We start from the raw sequence: 17,349 nt of genomic DNA, 5'->3' as shown, positions 1-17,349 counted from the left end.
TGTGTGCCATTTCCAAACCTCTCAAGAGAAAAAAAAAAAACACACACTGATAATTCATCAAAAACAATATCATATAGCGACCCTGCTACTATGATGACTAATACTGTATCAGGCAGTTCCAGTCAGAAATGACCAAACAGCCATAATGAGTCACCACAGAAAAGAAAACTCAAATCCCCAACAATATACCCTCCAACAGGGTCACCTCTGGACCTTTCAGATCCTCCTCTCCTCCTCCTCTCCTAACCAATCCTAATAGATCTCACGCATTACTAGTCCCAAACATGGGATAGGGCACAGAGACACACAGAGACAGACACACAGAGACAGACATACAACACAGAGACACACACACACACAGAGACACACACACACTTTCTCCACAACCACCTGTCTCACTTCTTCCCATCAACACATGCTCACACCTACCTGGCAGCCATGTGTTAGCTGTGCAAGCATATCTTTTCAGGCTGTGCTTCTTTTTAGTCAATTTTTCTGTTTTCATACCACCCAAACACTCTATTTATCACTACAGGTTCACAATGCTAGGAATTCAAGTATTCATTTTTCACTGAACACAATTGCAGGGTAAAATCAAAGGCTTAGCTTGAGTTCTGGTATAATCGGTACTGTGTCAGAGGCTTTGTGCAACACTATGCCTATTCAGTACAACTTTTACTCCCTTTCCTTCCCTTCTCAAGGGTCCATTGACCTGAGCTTGGAGCTTTCTGAAAAAAACCTGGACATCATGAGCTTCTAATGCATTTTCTCTCATTTTTAATCTGTATCTGAATTTAGAGTTAAAATGCAGATTGTAGCTTGACAGGACTAATGCGGACTAAATGCTAGATAGATGTTCTGAGTGCTAACACCACTGTCTTTCCTGCAGAGCATGGTACCGTCAATGTGCACAGAGTGGTGTGCAGCACAATTTCAATATTTTATACCATATGGAGATAGAAATGCATTTCCCAGCAATAAACTATAGGGTTCTGGCTGCTTAGGGAGCTGGAGAAATGAGGAATTAGCCCAAACAAAGAGGCAAAAGCTACCAGTCAAATGTCAAGTGCATGTACTTAAAGGACTGTATTTTTAAAAGATGTGGGTAATAACATGCTTTGATAATTAGCTGCAGGCTAATAAAGCTAAAACTACAGTATACTAATATGCCTCTTGCCGATTAGCTGGGGAAGGCTTAGCGCTCATAAATAAAACATGATAGACACCGCAGGAGGGAGACCAGTCACCACACTGATCATGTCATGACGATGTGCACGTGCACACACACAGCTTTCAAATGTAAAGATTCACTGTAGCTGTGACAGCAGAAACGTCCTTGGCTCAGTCACGCTCTCCAATATTCACTATCTAATCATATCCAATTCACACATGGGGAATGGGAAAGAGTCAGTCATCTACATTTTCAAAAGAGACAATATTCACAGAGAGTGAGTGATGATGGAGGGAAAACAAATACAGAGGGAAAGGGAAGACAGAGAGAGAGATGCAGCTTTGATTCCAACACTTTTCACTCCAGGCACGCAGGGCTTCTCTCTCTCTCTCTCTCTCTCCCCCTCCCTCCCATCCTGACACTATATTGCTGTATTATTGATTCCAGCAGGATGCACAGCTCCTCAACACTGGCTCATCTTACATCCCACAGAGACATTTAGACAGACAGACTGACAGAATGAGGCGTTGGTTAAAGGGGAGCTTGTAAATGGGATTTACTCATTCAATAAATTTTGTGCAAAGAGATGAGGTATTGGGCATGCGCCTTTATGTATATGTAAGCAGCGCCAACAATCTTCAAATTAGCTCGGTACATCTGTTAAGCTTATTTACATTAACAAACAATAATATTTATCTGTCTCATTGATCTGATCATCCTCCCTGTGCTGTTCAGACATTTCTTCTGACATCCTTAATTCAAACCTAAGCAATAGCTATACTATAGAATATTGTTTAAAAGATAATTATGAGGCAGACCTATAAAACAAATGATTCTGAGGTCTGCATCCTGCTCTATTCTCTTAAGCTAGATGTGGCTGAATGGACTTCTGGCAAGAGAGATAATATTCTACTGATCCATCAACCCGTTAGATAATGGCCACAAACACACTCAGCTATGAATGCAATACATGGCAAGGGCCATGCTAAGATAAATAGTGCATGTCCTCTTACAGTACGTAGGTGTGTACGTTTGTGTTAAAGTGCTGTCAGTGGAAAGGTTATAAGGCTACTGTGTTTCTGTCTCACAGGAGACCTGTCTATTAAACTAGCCCTCGGCAACACACACACACACACCTCCTTACTACTCTTTCCCATCTACCCACCGAAGCACAAGTTCCGCTGCCAGCACAGCTTTAACAGGGGACTAATTGTACTGCCATTCCGTGTGTGTGTGTGTGTGTGTGTGTGTGTGTGTGTGTGTGTGTGTGTATACAAATCCTGAACCCTGAATTACACCCATTCTGCCAACATGGAGTGTTACCATAGAAACGAGGAGATGGGTTTATTCTCCCCATGCTAGTGAGTCACACACACACACGAAAAACTGCAGAGATTATGAACTTGAAAAGGTTATTACCAACCACAACAGGAAGGAGCACACTTCTGCTTTCTCTCACATCTAACACAAACACAGAAACCACTTAACACCAGATCTCACTACATCCCCATGAATTTAATCAATGCAAAGAAAGCTTTTCCTGCTGTTCAGCACTGTAATAGACCCACACAAAAGGGGTTGACGCGCTGCAGTTTAACATCCCTCCGGTAGCTTATTGGATGGATGACTAAAGGCTTTCTTCTGATACACTTTTTTTCCCTCTTATTAAGACTCTAAAAACAACAATTTTTTAAGGAGTAATTGTCTATCGATACAAGCTAGTCACAAACAGCCAAATGAGAGTTTAATCAACAAGGCTATTACCTTGTGGAATACTAACAGATCAAACAACATTGTCTATGAAGCCATGCAGAACGACAAAAGAGCTTTTAAATTAAAAAAAAAGAATGAATTATGGAGAATAAAGAATGACCCTGTGCAAGTTCTATTATTCATCACATAGCAATTCTGGGTTGTGAAATAAGGCTAAAATAAGGCTGAAATAAGGCTAAAGTCCTTACGAACTACTAATTAATTAGATTTGACCTAACAAAAAAATTCAACAGTTGCTCTTGGCTCAACAGTAAACTCCACTGAAAAGAACAGCAGTCGGGGTCTACTGATGGCCAGATGGACAGATCATCTCTTACATGAGGAGGAGGAGAAAACGAGCCATTAGTACCCTGTTTCTTTTGTTCTCTGCTGTTATCTATCAGCTAGAGTGCTTTTTACAACAGACCCCTGAGGCTGAACGAGTGGATAGGTTGATCCTGCTGCTCGCCTTAAAAAAGGTGGAGGCAGGTGGGCTGGGGAAGCCCGACCCCTCCACCCCAACCCCATCACCCCAGGGCTCTGCTTCACATTCACACTGCCTGGAAAGGTTCACATAATCACACACATGCCATTCTATGCAATTTAAGTCAATGCAATTATTGCTCGCTTTAAGGCATCGTTCAAATTAAGCATGATTGTTTCTGCAGATTGTTTTTTTCAACTCTAAATCTACTGTTTTGTATTTGGTTTAGTTTGCTTAATAGCTTCGTTGGACTTAACTTGCAGAGCGGCTGTGATAAAAAAAAAAATTGCAATGGTGGTTTAATGATAGTAAATGTGTTTACTTGCTACAACCTGGATGTTACTATACAAAGTGGTCAATTTAAAATGGGCTTTTTTTCAGATTATTTTTGGGGTTTTTAACTTTATTAGATAGTGACAGTGGATGGACGACTGGGATGACATGCAAAGAGCTGCAGAAAAGGACTCAGACTACATGGGGCGCACACCCTACTGGGTGAGCTAGAGATCGCCCCAAATGGGCTTCATTTTATCCACATTTTGGATTATAAAAAGGTGCAACTGCTGAAATAAAACAGTATACACCTTCAAACTACTTAAAATTTGAATTTTAAGGCTGGATTTTACAGAGCAGGTGTGGACACAACCCACATGCTCTAGTTCAGTGATCGAAAAGAAGAACCGAACTTCTAGAACTTCCCCTTAATACAGCAACTGTGCTAATGCCTATAATTAGCTCCCTTTGAGCATATGGGAACCAACTCTCATAACTGCTGCAAATTCCCCTTCACAAGTACAGAAATGTATGCACACTGTTATTTTGGTGAGACAATTTTTAGTTCCCACTAAGCCAATGTTCAGTTCCCACTCTGGGTTGTGATTATATGATGCGACTGGTGAGGGATTCTGGGTGTAAACGTAAACGAGAACACCGCTCAACATGAAGGCCTTGAAAGTTCAAAAACAGTGGGGATGACTGTGTACAAATATGTCTCAGGATAAGGGAGTGCTTGTTTACAGTACGCGGTTAACTAGAAAGCCGGCGGCAGAATACTTCCCGTGTTGTTTGAAATCAGAAAAAGTAGAATGTATGACTGTTCAGAATTAATCATTAATGATAGGAATATGAAAGCAGAAAAAGCTTTGATTTTAATCAATTCAAATCAATGTAATTTGCTTTTCATCAGGCTGAATCAAACTATACTGAACAATTGTAAGCTTGTTCAAAGCAGCTTGTTTTTTTTTTTGCCATATACGTAACCTAACAAGAAACCAGTAACGGATATCAACTTTTAGCTGCGATGCACAATGAAGCTAAAACATAGTCCTTATTCATATAGTCAGGTATTCGATACGGGACATGATGTCTGGTAGTGGTCATTTTCTTAAGTGATCCTGCAATTTTTCTTATTGTGCTGCTAAACAGTATTTACAACTACTCAAAACCAAAACACAGTTATGGTTTTATTTTATGGCTTGAGCCAGCTAATTCACCTCTGAACTTCATTATACTCTACTCCATGTCTATGTGATTGTTTAAAAACATAGCTAGCTGGCTAGTTAGCTATGTGTGTTAGCTGCTGCACCATCATCAACAACAACAGGATATTCAGACTAACTAGCATGTGAGTCTGCATGACAACACACATTAAGCCTGCAGCTACAAGCACATGCCCTAATAAACTGATTTGGCCATGACTGATGCTGAAGTCAGGACCAGCCAGACAAGAAGTCAATAGGGAATTCCAGACTTATAAAACAAACTTAAAAACTATTTGTATATTTTAAACGAGTTCTAGTTGAAGGCAATCAAAATAAATGCTGGCTTGAGGCAAAGGCTGTAATAACAAGGATTCTCGTCTCCATTTTTGATGAAGTCAAACAACAGTCCTCCATAGCTGCAGTATGTTGCAGCAGACTGTGTGCATGTATGCATGTGAGTGAGAGTGTGTACTGTATTGGTGTTTCAGCTTCACTCTAGCCCAGGAACAGAGCATCTTTGTGAGGCTTTAGGTCAAGAAGTAAAAAAGCAAGCTCTTAAGCCCCAAACCAGCCACAAGTTGAGCACGCTGAATTCCTAAATTCTTCTTCTTCTTCTTAACATATCCTAAATATGATAACAAATGAAACAAAGGCCTGATCACCTATCCAACATTATCTATTCTCAGAGCCTTGCCAAAGAACCATGCAAAGCTTTAGGGCAAGGCCCACTCAGCATGAATGGTGCCCTCTGTCACCCTTTAAAACAGTCAAAACAGAGCTCCCAGCCTTTACGCCACACCCCAAACCAAAGCAGTTGCAAACAGAGGACAGAACTGCTCTTATTTCCAAAAGTAACATCTTGAGCTTTTTAAAAGGATGGGAGCAGAGAGAAATGTTGCTTTTAACTGCACAACAGTGCACATCAGCCTATAATAAAACACATTTATATTAAATAACATCCACTGGAGCTTAAAGATTTTTATAAAACTACCAGTTACAACTTAAGTACTCACATTTTTGCCATTGAAAAAAGGTATCACCATCCCATCAATTTGAATTAATAGTTTGGACATAAATAGCCTCAGATGCTGTCCGAGCCTGATTTTCATAAACCAGGATAATACCATTAACCGGGATTCACTTAGCAAGCTTTGAGAAAAGCCAGGAAAAGCCCAAAGAATTTAGTATTACACCTTACATAAGAATGCCAAACCAAGGCCACAAAATTACAAAGGAGGCCATTATATATTTGGACTGACCACCAGAAAAATGAAACCTTCAGTGGACTCTGCTGTACAGAAATGACCAAGTAAGCGGAAAAGTCAATAACCTACTCAGGAAACAGAAATGCGTTAATTGCTAGCATGAACATTTACTCTCACTAACAGGAAATATTTTACTACAATCATCATATTTGCTTCTATGCAACATTAAAATCATACCGACAAGCACACACACACACACACGCTTACAGCTGTTAAAGTCTGAAGCCTGTCTAGACATTGACCTCCTCCTACACAATCTACTGTACCAGAACAATAACAGAGACTTTGATCACACACGCATGCACGCACAGCTCAAGAGAGCAATGAAATAAAAAACCTTATTATTGAAATTCTTGTCTTGCACTAATTCACATTTCACAACCTCTGGACAAAGTCAATCTCCGTTGGTTTCCCATGTGGAAAATGTCACACACATGCTGCTAGGATTACATCTCGCACAGAAGTGAAGGGGCAGGGAGGAGGAGTAGAAAAGTAGGGAAGGTAATGGATGGGGGAGGAAATGCCCTCAACTGTCTGCCTCTGATGGTTCAGGAAGGTTAATGAATTAGTCATTTCTTGACACCAGAGGAGCCTTTGGGAGGAAGGAGGGGAAGACTTTATTGAATTGGAGCCCTTGCTGACTCGCCAGACACTCTAAATGAAATATAGAGCGTATATAGAAGAGACAACATATCTATGGACACCAGTTCACGGTAGCCTTCTGTTAGACATTGACTATGTGATTAAATTCAGCTCATGTTGATGCATTTAGGTTTGTCTCAGTCTTCTTATGCTCCAATGAAGAAAACATACTGACTATTAGCTCTGTGACATACAGTGATATCCTTACATAGAGAGTGGTTTCCAACTGATTCTGGGAAAATCTAGTTAAAAGAGTTGAAGTGAGATCAATTGATTGAATCACAGGAAGCAAGCAACCATGCAAGGCTTCCACTCACTCCAAGTACTCTTTCAAAGTGCTGAGTAGAACAGTAAATTGAAAACCTGCTAAGTCCATTAGCCTAAGACCTGAATGGTTCTGTCTTCATCCATATGGCTCTGGAAATCTGAAACCGATAAGCGACAAAACAACCACAGGAAAAGGAAACCACCACAAAACCACATATCAAAGCCAATTTTCCTCCTCATTACCCCAATAAGAACCAGCTCATTTTGACATTAAAGCAGTAACTGTGTGCGTGTAGGTACAGTGTGATCCATAAGTAAGTATTCAGACACATTTCCTGCTGTTTTGGCTCTGTGCTCCAGCCCATTTTATATATTGAAAAAATGACAAAGGTTAAAGAGCTGACTTTCAGCTTCAAGAGTGTTTGAGACTAGGGATGTCACGAGAACTGATATTTCGGTACCAAAATTCTGAAAACGTGCCGGTACTCATTTTTCCAAGTACCGGGGGATGCAATCCTTCCGGACCTGACGGGGGCAGTATATACGCCTAACGTTAAAAATGTTCTAGACTGCCGCTAAATGCTGAAGAAGAACATCGACCAGCACAGAAAAACAGCGAATAGCCCCTCACCTCCCTGTACGGCTTGACCGCATTCAGCTTCTGGCTTTACCGTACATCTACGGCGGCGGCTGGAACTCCCAAACCGCAAGTGAGTCTATTTCTCTCTGCCGTTGTCTGTCACAACCCAACGTGTACTCTGATGGCGCTTGTTTTAACGGACCTCTATGACATCAGTTAACTTTAACCAGCCCGGTTCTTTGTGAAAAGAGAGAAACAGACGTAACTACTGTAAACATGCTTGCTGTCTGGGAGTCCCGGGTGAACTCATGAAAGACGGTACCGTACGCTGGCTGTGTGGTGATGCCAGGCTTCAAAGCAATGGGCTGTAGTGTCCAGAAGACTGATGTTTTTGTAAATCAAGCTCTCCTTGCCCCCTCCACTCCACACCATAACAGAAAGTTGAAACTAAAAGAAAACACTGAAAGAAGAGTGACATCACGCTGCCCCTCCCCCCCGCCCCAATATTTAAATAAAGGAATTCATGTTTAATGTAATGTAAAGTATTATTATTTTCTACCTTTTTTTTTTTTTTTTTTTTTAAAAACACACACCTTGGTATTGACTTTAGTATCGAGTATTGTGTACTTTTGTTGGTACCGGTACCGAATACTAGATTTTGGGTATCGTGACATCCCTATTTGAGACGTCTATTTTGGGTGAACAATGCAGGGCATGTAGCTCTTTTCATACAGTGCCCCTCTAATGTTTTTTGAACAGCACTGCTGGTATGTCAACCAACCTCAAACTCTTTGGCCAAAAGTACCGATAGCCCCATGTAAACTAGACAACTAAGAACCACATAATGATACAGCCTGTCTAAATTACAGTAAAAATATCAGTTAATTTCAGTGGGTGGTTAAGTCCCTGAAAGGCCATCAAGGGGGCAGACAGACACACAGCAAGGACAGCAGGGAACTATGGGGGGTTTAAATCTGTAGGTGGTCTCTGTGAGGCAGAGCCTGCAGACACAAGTGGCTGAACAATAGTGTGACCAGGAGGTCAACAGAGCGATGCAGCTACAATCAGAAGATTAACGAAAGACCATAGGAGGAACAAGATTTTCATTGTTGGCTTTCAATGTCCTCCTAAAGCTAAAACAACTCAGATTACTCAACTCCAAGGTAGTCTGTGTCTATGCCTGCAAAACAAAAAAACTGCAATTTTTTTCCCTTTAAGAGCTCTAAAATAAAACCCTTACTGCTCACATTGTGTTTGCCAATGTCATTAAATCATCCTCCTTAAATAACTACACATTTTTCAGAAAGAGGTGAGACAACTTTATATTGAACACTTTGGCCATGTGGCCTAAGGCTGCCTCAACTTTAAGACAAAACAATGATTCAATTCAGTACATTTTAAATGAAATGTGCTTACCAAAAGCAAAACTGAAAGTAAATAGATTTTACAATGTTTTTACAAAGTTTACAATGTCCACATCCTTGCAATAAAGACTATTTTCAGTAATGTTTTCAGTAATGTCCTGTCCCTAACTGAGTAACGAAGTTGCCCTCAGTGGATGATGAGATGACAAGAAGGGTTAAAGACATTACCTGACTCTTCTGGTCACTACTTAACCCCAGCAGCCACTGACCCAACCACCGACTCTTAGAGCGTTAAGTGTGAGTGTGTGCGCCTAGTGGAGCTTTTGTAGGCTTATAACGTCAAAGTCTACACAATAGGCTGATTGTTTAAATAAGATGATGAGTGGCTAACAGGATGTTAGGACCAGGGCAAACTAGATCTAACACAGCAGTTAACCAACCAGTGACACTCTTAACTTGACCTCAGGGGCGAAATTAAAGATGGAACTTGAGATACAGAAACAGCAGATTTATTAACAATATAAAAACACCTAAAAACTAAAACAATTCATGCTTAATTACTCATTTCCAAGAAACTTATGAGCACATTTCTGGTAAACACAAGATTTAAAGTGGTGCTTTTGCAGGATTAATTGTGGAGAAACTCAGTTTTACAGATGGTTCATTAACTACATTTATATTGTGCTTTTCTAGTCTTAATCACCTCTCAAAGAGCACAGCTCTGTCGATTACATCAACTAATCGACAAAATCATATAAGTGTTAGTCGACTAAGAATTTCTTTAGTCGAGGACAGCCCTACTAAAAACAACAACAACCACCTTAAGAAATGTTTTGTCTTATTCCAGTACTATCAAGTTACAAAGAAGATGTGTTAGATCCAGCTAAAAGTAGGCCAAAAAATTCACTGTTTCTCCATTTCATACTGAATAATACCAAATTATTATTAAGTGCCTCTGGAGACAGCCACAGCCCCTCAGGATATGGGTCACAGTCATAGGTCTGAAGTGTGGGAAATATGTCGCTCAGTGAGACTCCTCGGCCATGATAATATTCCTAAACTGACTGCGCTGTCGCAACAGCATGCTGGGTCATGCTCAATTCGTGGTTATCATACACACAGTTGAGACACTGTTGCAGCAAAGTAATGAATCATAACCTCTCTGGATTGGTTCAATTCCCTAAGCTCATAGGTTTGGATTAACAGTTACACAGTTAAGAACTGACACAGTGCATTTGAGCAGTATGATATGACAGCAGTCTGAAAAAAAATTAAAAAAAATAAAATTTAAACTATGGCTGTCAAAATAACGCGTTAATTTTCATTAATTAAACTGAGAAAAAAACAATGCGTTAAAAAAAATAACGCAGATTAATCCATTCCATATTGACGTTTGACCTGGAGCCGTTCTAGCCACCATTCGATTGTAAAATGAAGGAGGGAGACGAGAATGTGCTGACAATAAGAAGGATATGATGTCACAATAACGCACGATAAGAGATTCCATTAATCTGCACAATGCAGAGAAAACTAGGACCATGTTCTATCAAGCCCAGCAGTATAACATCTACATGTATTCGGATTTATTCAGTCTCAGACATACAGAGTTAAATGGAAAATAGATTAGGATTAAATCAAATATTTGGCATCTAGCCTTAGACATGGGGTGTAAACTGTAAAAGTAGTTTGACAGGCAAATCAAATCAACTAGGGCTGCAACTAACGATTATTTTCATAGTCGATTAATCTGTCAATTATTTTCTCGATTAATCGATTAGTTGTTTGATCTATAAAAATGTCAAAACATGGTGAAAAATGTGGATCAGTGTTTCCCAAAGCCTAAGATGACGTCCTCAAATGTCTTGCTTTGTCCAAAACTCAAAGATATTCAGTTTACTTTCACAAAGGAGAGAAGAAACTAGAAGATATTCACATTTAACAAGCTGGAATCAGAGAAATCTTATTTTCTTTAATAATATAATAAAATGACTCAAACGATTAATCGATTATCAAAATAGTTGCCGATTAATTTAATAGTTGACAACTAATCGATTAATCATTGCACCTCTAAAATCTGCAAAGTTGACTATGTGGTTAAGAGATGGTCCAGGATGCATGTGTAGTATGAACAAAACATTTTCCTGACCAATTGTATATCAATGCATTACTCCCTCGTGCATTTACAGCTTTCCACATGCGATCAGATCACCAAATGTGCATTGGAGTGCTGCATGTGAGAAGTGTGGGGCTCACTTTCTGATATTGTGTAATCAGGGTGTCCATCTTTTCTCCCCCACACTTCCTCCTCCACTTTCTCTTGAAGTCTCAATCATTTCCTTTTAGTAAATGTAATGACAAACTGTGGTGAGAGAGTTAAACGACATGTTTCAGGGCCTGATGGGCCGCTACCGTGCTAAGCAGTAAACACACACTGAACATGAGATAAGACTTCACTACATGTGACTTGGTGTGCTTCTATCACCTTCACATATCTCTGACTAAAGCTTAAGGCATTATGGTAATGCTGTGAGCTACTTTTTGTAGTTTTGTTTTCTTTCTGTGACGCCTGAGACCAATTGAGGCGTATAGTACATCAGGATCATCATCCAAGACGGACTGCTTAAGATCAATTTTGAGATACAAAGAGAAAAGCAAATTCATTGAATGATTTATCAGAGAAAGCAGGAGAGGAAGATCAGTGGCTTCATGTGTTTCACATTCCTGATGTCTCTGTATATTTATTGGGCCCTCTCTGGCATCTGGATAGGGGGTCATAATGCCACATCATACGCAGCCACACACATACACATCTGCAAATACATCTCTGTTTATACTGCAGAGTCTGTATGTGGCATGTGCTTGTGTGGAAAGATTTAATTCTATGTGTGCGAGTAAAGCTTTGTTCACTGTAACCTAAGGGGTAAAAACAAAAATCTACTGTTTGAATGCAGACCACCCCAGCTCAGGAATAAGGGAACATGGGGACCGAGTGTACAGCTTTACTTAGAGCCAAGCTTTAGCCTAAGCCACGCATGAACATGTTTATGCAAGTTATTTATCATGATTTTGACCCAGAGATTCTGCACAAAAAAAAAAAAAAAAACAGCTCTCAACTTTCACATGGACACTGTTGGACAACCTTAATTGTTGATCAAGCAAAAAGGAGGTACATGTGATATCTGACTTTGCAGTTTGTTCAGCCAGAAAGAAAACTTACCTGATAGTAGGCTTTAATCTGCCTGATGAGAATAGAAAGGTTCTGGATGCGCAGTGTTGCGTCATTGTTCACCTTCTTGTTGGTCCTCTGCACCGTGGCCTTAGGATTTCTGTGTGAAAAAAATGGCATACTGTTATTTTATCTGTTTGTAGCAAAGATAAATATCAGTTGAAAATGTAGACATAAACACTTTTAAACAAATTCTAAGCATGTGTTACTAGGTTGTTTGAAACATCTGTGTTTCAGTTTGACACTATGTTGCTCTATGTGATGTAACAAGCATGTGTTTGGCTAAAATCATTAGCAGTACAGTGACAATGGACCCTTGTCCAAGTAGGGCCAATGCCATAACCACGTTAAAGAAAACACAAACATTCAAAGACAGAGCAACATTGAAATGGCGCCCCTTACATAAATCTGGTGGCACCAATGTTTCAGACAGTGCCTCCACCATTAACATCAAAAATCTTTGTGAAACCTTTAAATGTTCAAGCTACATTGGACTGGAAATGAAATTCTACAAGAGACCCTCTGTAGACTGTACCTCAAAATACTGAGAATTTCCTTATGGTAAAGAGAGCATATATTTCAGTAATTCTGACCTTTAACCATTATCTCCATTTATCTCATCAGTCTGAATCAAAGAGAAGAAGTATCTTTTTAGTGCCTGCAGAAGAGAGAGCCTGTTTATCCGACTGTGTTTTGCCCAAGGGACATTAAAAAGAGCATGCACGACAACTGATGTTATTACGGGTGTCAACATGTTTTAGTGAGCCTCGCAGACATTCCACAAACTCACACAGTACCACCTCCCCAGCTGCTGTTATCTACAACAATCCAAACTACTATTTGCAAATCTATGGAAACTACCAGTACCAAACCTCATTTAATCTAAAACCTCTTTAAACCAGTTAGTGACAAAATAATTGGCGGAATTAACTAATGCAAAAAGATGGCAATTGGCGTGTCTTTTTGTCTCTTTGGATGATTGACATGCCAACTATCTGCCAGGCACATGGTCAGTACTAATCAGATGTCAGCTTTTAATTTTTCTATGTTTTAACTGTAAAGTTGCAATGTAAGGAGGGCTTCTTAACTGCTACCTTTGACAGCATGAGTGGCATTTATTAAAAGCTTTCTGAAATGGCAATTTTTGTATATTTACAAGTTAAACTGCCTTTATATGATATCTATCGATCTCCTGAGGGAAATTCCTATTTCCTAGACTCCCCACTTGACAGAACAGAGGTGGTGACAAAGCATCAACCCTAGAGCTGATATGGTTTCCCCGAGTAGCAGAGGGACACTTTAAAAGGCGGACACTCGCTGTCATGCTTTTAATGGATCCTATTACATTTATAGTTATTAAGTCCAGCACAATTGACAATTAATAATTGAAAGATTATACAATCAAATCAAGATAAACATAATTTGTATCTATTTGAACCAATGTTTTTCTACAGAAAAGAAACAGGACATGAATTTGACTGTTCATACAGGCATAAAATGTTTTAGATTTAGATTATTAGCCACACGTTTTGACAGTCACAGTCATCCTTCGTCTACCATTCATCGAGCCTAAGAAGGAAAACTAGGAAAAATCCCCGCCTAAAAAAACAACTACCCTCTAATTATTTTATGATACACTTGCTTTGGGATTGTCTGGGAAAACAACACTACTTATGTATTTGGTATTTGTAGAGCCTTACACCCACACTGTTAAAGAGCAGCTCTCTTTTTCATGATATGCACTTCAGACTTCAAAGCATGTTCATCCCATGACCTATATATGAGGGTCAACATGCTCCAAGTAGGGGGGAGGAGAGTCCTGGCTGCTTGTGAATGTATGCATGCAGTGTGTAGCATGTGTAGTCATGCATGTGTGTGCATGTCTGCATCTGCACCCTAGAATAGCGTGTCTGTATGCTCAATAAAGTTTAATCTCGAAACACCATAAAGACAGTACACAATCAAGATTGTTTTTGTCTGCCTTGTTCTGGTTGAGAGACAAGGTCAAAGGTGAAAGATTCTTTATTATCCTCAAGGACATTTAGCTTGGTGGATGCTTGGAGTCACACGGGACTTCTGGTTGAATGGGTCTTCCTAATCACTTTACCATATTGCTGCCCTGTTTCCACGAAGACTGATTAAACATAGGCTACATCTATTTCATATAAAACCAAACCATATGAACCTGTGTTATACCCAGAAATATAAATATCCCAAGTTCCCAGCTATCAATTTACTCAAATGTACATGTTGATTACAAAAAAACAGTGCTCCCACGCATATGCTGGAACAGTGTTTTTATATTTTTAAAGTGCTCATTGGAGTATGTATTTAAAAGGTGCTGTAGGTAGGATTGTGAAGATCCAGGACTTAGCCAAAAAATTTGATCATTAACAACTTCTCAGTCCCTCTCCCCTTTCCACTAAAGCCCAAAATGGTCTCCTAAGTCCTTCCCCCCACAAGGGAGAATGAATGCGTGTGCATGAGCAGTGATTGACACGCAGACACAGATTGACACACACGCCCCCCCCCCCCCGGCCTTGATTGGTGCATCTGAACAGGGAGCTGTGGATTTTTGCAAATCGTACTACAGGCTGTAGGAGGTGCCAGAGGAGCCGGGGTTTTTTTTTATTACCTGCTTCATGTAGTTCTAAACAAACATAGGGTCAGTTTCAGCAAATATGACAGAAAGTTAGTTTTATACAGCTTACCTACTGCATCTTTAAGGCTTAGTAGCTTAATTCTTAAACAATATTCTAATACAATAATAAGCTTATAATGTTAGACCAAGAAAAATGGCAGAATGCCTGTTTCATAAATCAACCGGCTGCAGCGTGGATAGAATAGAATAGAATAAGTCTTTATTGTCCACCAGGGTGGAAATTTGTCTTTGGATCTTAAATTAGTCTTTTGAACAGCCTCCGCCGATATACACACCCAACACACACACACAATCATGCTAATCAGAAGGACACAGGGTTCTTTTTAATACTTGTCTAAATTAACAGTCATGGGACCTCCCCATCTCCCCCCTCCACACACACTCTGCCCCTTTGGAGGTCCATAGTAGGGGGTCTATTTAACCCGTTAATTAAAAAGCACAGAGGAGGTTGTAATCCTGTCAGGGCGAGGAGAGTCATATGGTGGATGTGGTGTGTGTATGATAGAGAGAGAAAGAGACTGAAAAGAGCAAGGAAAGTGTTGCCCAGTCACACACACATTCCTTCACCATCAGTCTGCCAAGAACATGGCGGCCACAACAACATGAGCATGCAACACCACACAATCCACCCCTCGTTTCTTTGGCTCTGATGCCACACATACAAGCACGTGATTGGCCAACATCCCCTGTGGATCACCAGGCAAATAAATACAGGGCCTTAGAACGGTAACTGGGGTCAAACATGTCCATTACTGCCTCCATCCCTGTTCCTGCTGATATAGTAAAACCTAAGACTTAAAATAGACAAATAGATTAGACATAGACAGGCAGAAGGCCAGCTAAGCAGCCAGCAAGGCAGACAACTAGTAAGCAAGTCAGCCAGACGGCCAGTCAATAAGCCAGTTCGTCGGTGCTGTCAATAGGCACTGCAGCCTTATGTAGAGCCTAGGGCCACTGGGCTTTCTCCTCTCATCTCCTGGCTTTGATTGGCTGGATAGGTTAGGGAGTAGTGTTAACCTATTTATGACAGGCTACATTACAGTCAACATGGGCAGCCAGGCAGGCACACACACACACACACAGAGTAGGCTAAATGCACACACAAAGAAAAAAAATGGCAGGCTACATTCGGCCACGTGTTGGGGATAGAGCTTATGAGCAGCACTGTCCAAACACAGCGGGGGAGTGTGTGTTTTTGCCTCTGTGACACACACACACACACACACACACACACACACACACACACACACACACACACTAAGGTTAACAGTTCAGTATAATTCTGTGGGTCGGTTTCTGACACATCCACATTACAAATTAAAACTGACTGACACTAACCCAGCACAACAAACTGGAACTGAACAAAATTTGAAATGACAAAATTTTAACCTATGTGTCCTAATACACCTCAGTAAATGCACTTCAATCAATTACCCAGATCAAAGTCAGACTTTCATCAAACCATTGACATGCCTTGTAGAAATGCCACTAACCCAACAATCAATAAAGTTTACGTTATTTTTTGTTTGTGAAGTTTCCTAGTAGCCGATAGGAAATATGACTTGGAAAATGAATTGTTATAGTGAATGAATTTACAGGATTTTGTGTTGAATTTTACCAAATACTTAAGGTGCTCTAAGCGATGTATTGCATTTTTTGTCACATACAGCAAACATCTCCTCACTATCCGATAGCTGCCTGTGCAACGCGGTCTCTGTAGACAGCCCAGGCTCCACAAACGGCAACAAAAACAAACTGCACCAACCTACACCACGAAACATAACATAACAAACAAACTGTTTGGGATGAGGAGGAGGGAGGGGCGAGCTAGCCTCCGTTTTGTTTGACAATATTTCGAACGTCAACAAGAAATGACGTCACCCAACATCGCTTAAGGCAACATCATATGTAATGATGGCACCATCCTTCTACCTCCAATTTAGGGCCGGTATGCATAGGCTATTATATTAGCATACTATATCAAAAAATATACAAAGTATGTTATTCAATGGGTAGACATCATCAACTATCAGTTTGCAATATGGCAGCAATATTACAAAACATAACGTTAGTATTGCAGGTATGTCAATATTTCATATTTTGCTATCATGCAGACCTAATGCTCAAGATCACTGCATCCTATTTTCTCATCCCCCACCCTTTTCCCATGAGAACTGTAGTATACAAACAGCCCAGTGAGGATCTGACCACTGGTATGCGTTTCTCATCATCCTATTTCCTTGTCTTGGCTTTTCACGGACTCATTTCTCTTTGTTTTTCTGTTTCCACAGGGCCTCTTCCCATTCCTCTCCTCTGCTGTTGCATCCATAGAGACTGCAGCTAAACTCATTCCTGCCCAACTGGATGTGATCTGACGCATTACTTTGTACTGGACTACAAGCACTTAGACCATAAACATTGAAATGCAATTCAAGGTCTCGAACAATAGGCAAAA

At 40.2% G+C, this 17,349-nt stretch overlaps 1 protein-coding gene across 6 annotated transcripts in view; it reads right to left on the bottom strand.

The window, feature by feature from the left end:
* The window catches only part of LOC116061712 (girdin), a 70,254-nt gene that overhangs the window by 46,438 nt on the left and 6,467 nt on the right, over positions 1 to 17,349 (bottom strand). For all 6 annotated transcript variants that reach the window (XM_035992377.1, XM_031316023.2, XM_031316025.2 and 3 more), the window contains exon 3: positions 12,224 to 12,332. In XM_035992377.1, the coding sequence (XP_035848270.1) occupies positions 12,224 to 12,332 (109 nt within the window). The remainder of the gene's footprint in view (positions 1 to 12,223; positions 12,333 to 17,349) is intronic.

The sequence above is a fragment of the Sander lucioperca genome, chromosome 15, assembly GCF_008315115.2.
Source record: "Sander lucioperca isolate FBNREF2018 chromosome 15, SLUC_FBN_1.2, whole genome shotgun sequence".
NCBI classification, from domain to species: domain Eukaryota; kingdom Metazoa; phylum Chordata; class Actinopteri; order Perciformes; family Percidae; genus Sander; species Sander lucioperca.
The sequence above is the reverse complement of the archived record's forward strand: the minus strand, read 5'-3'. Positions and strand labels throughout refer to the sequence as shown.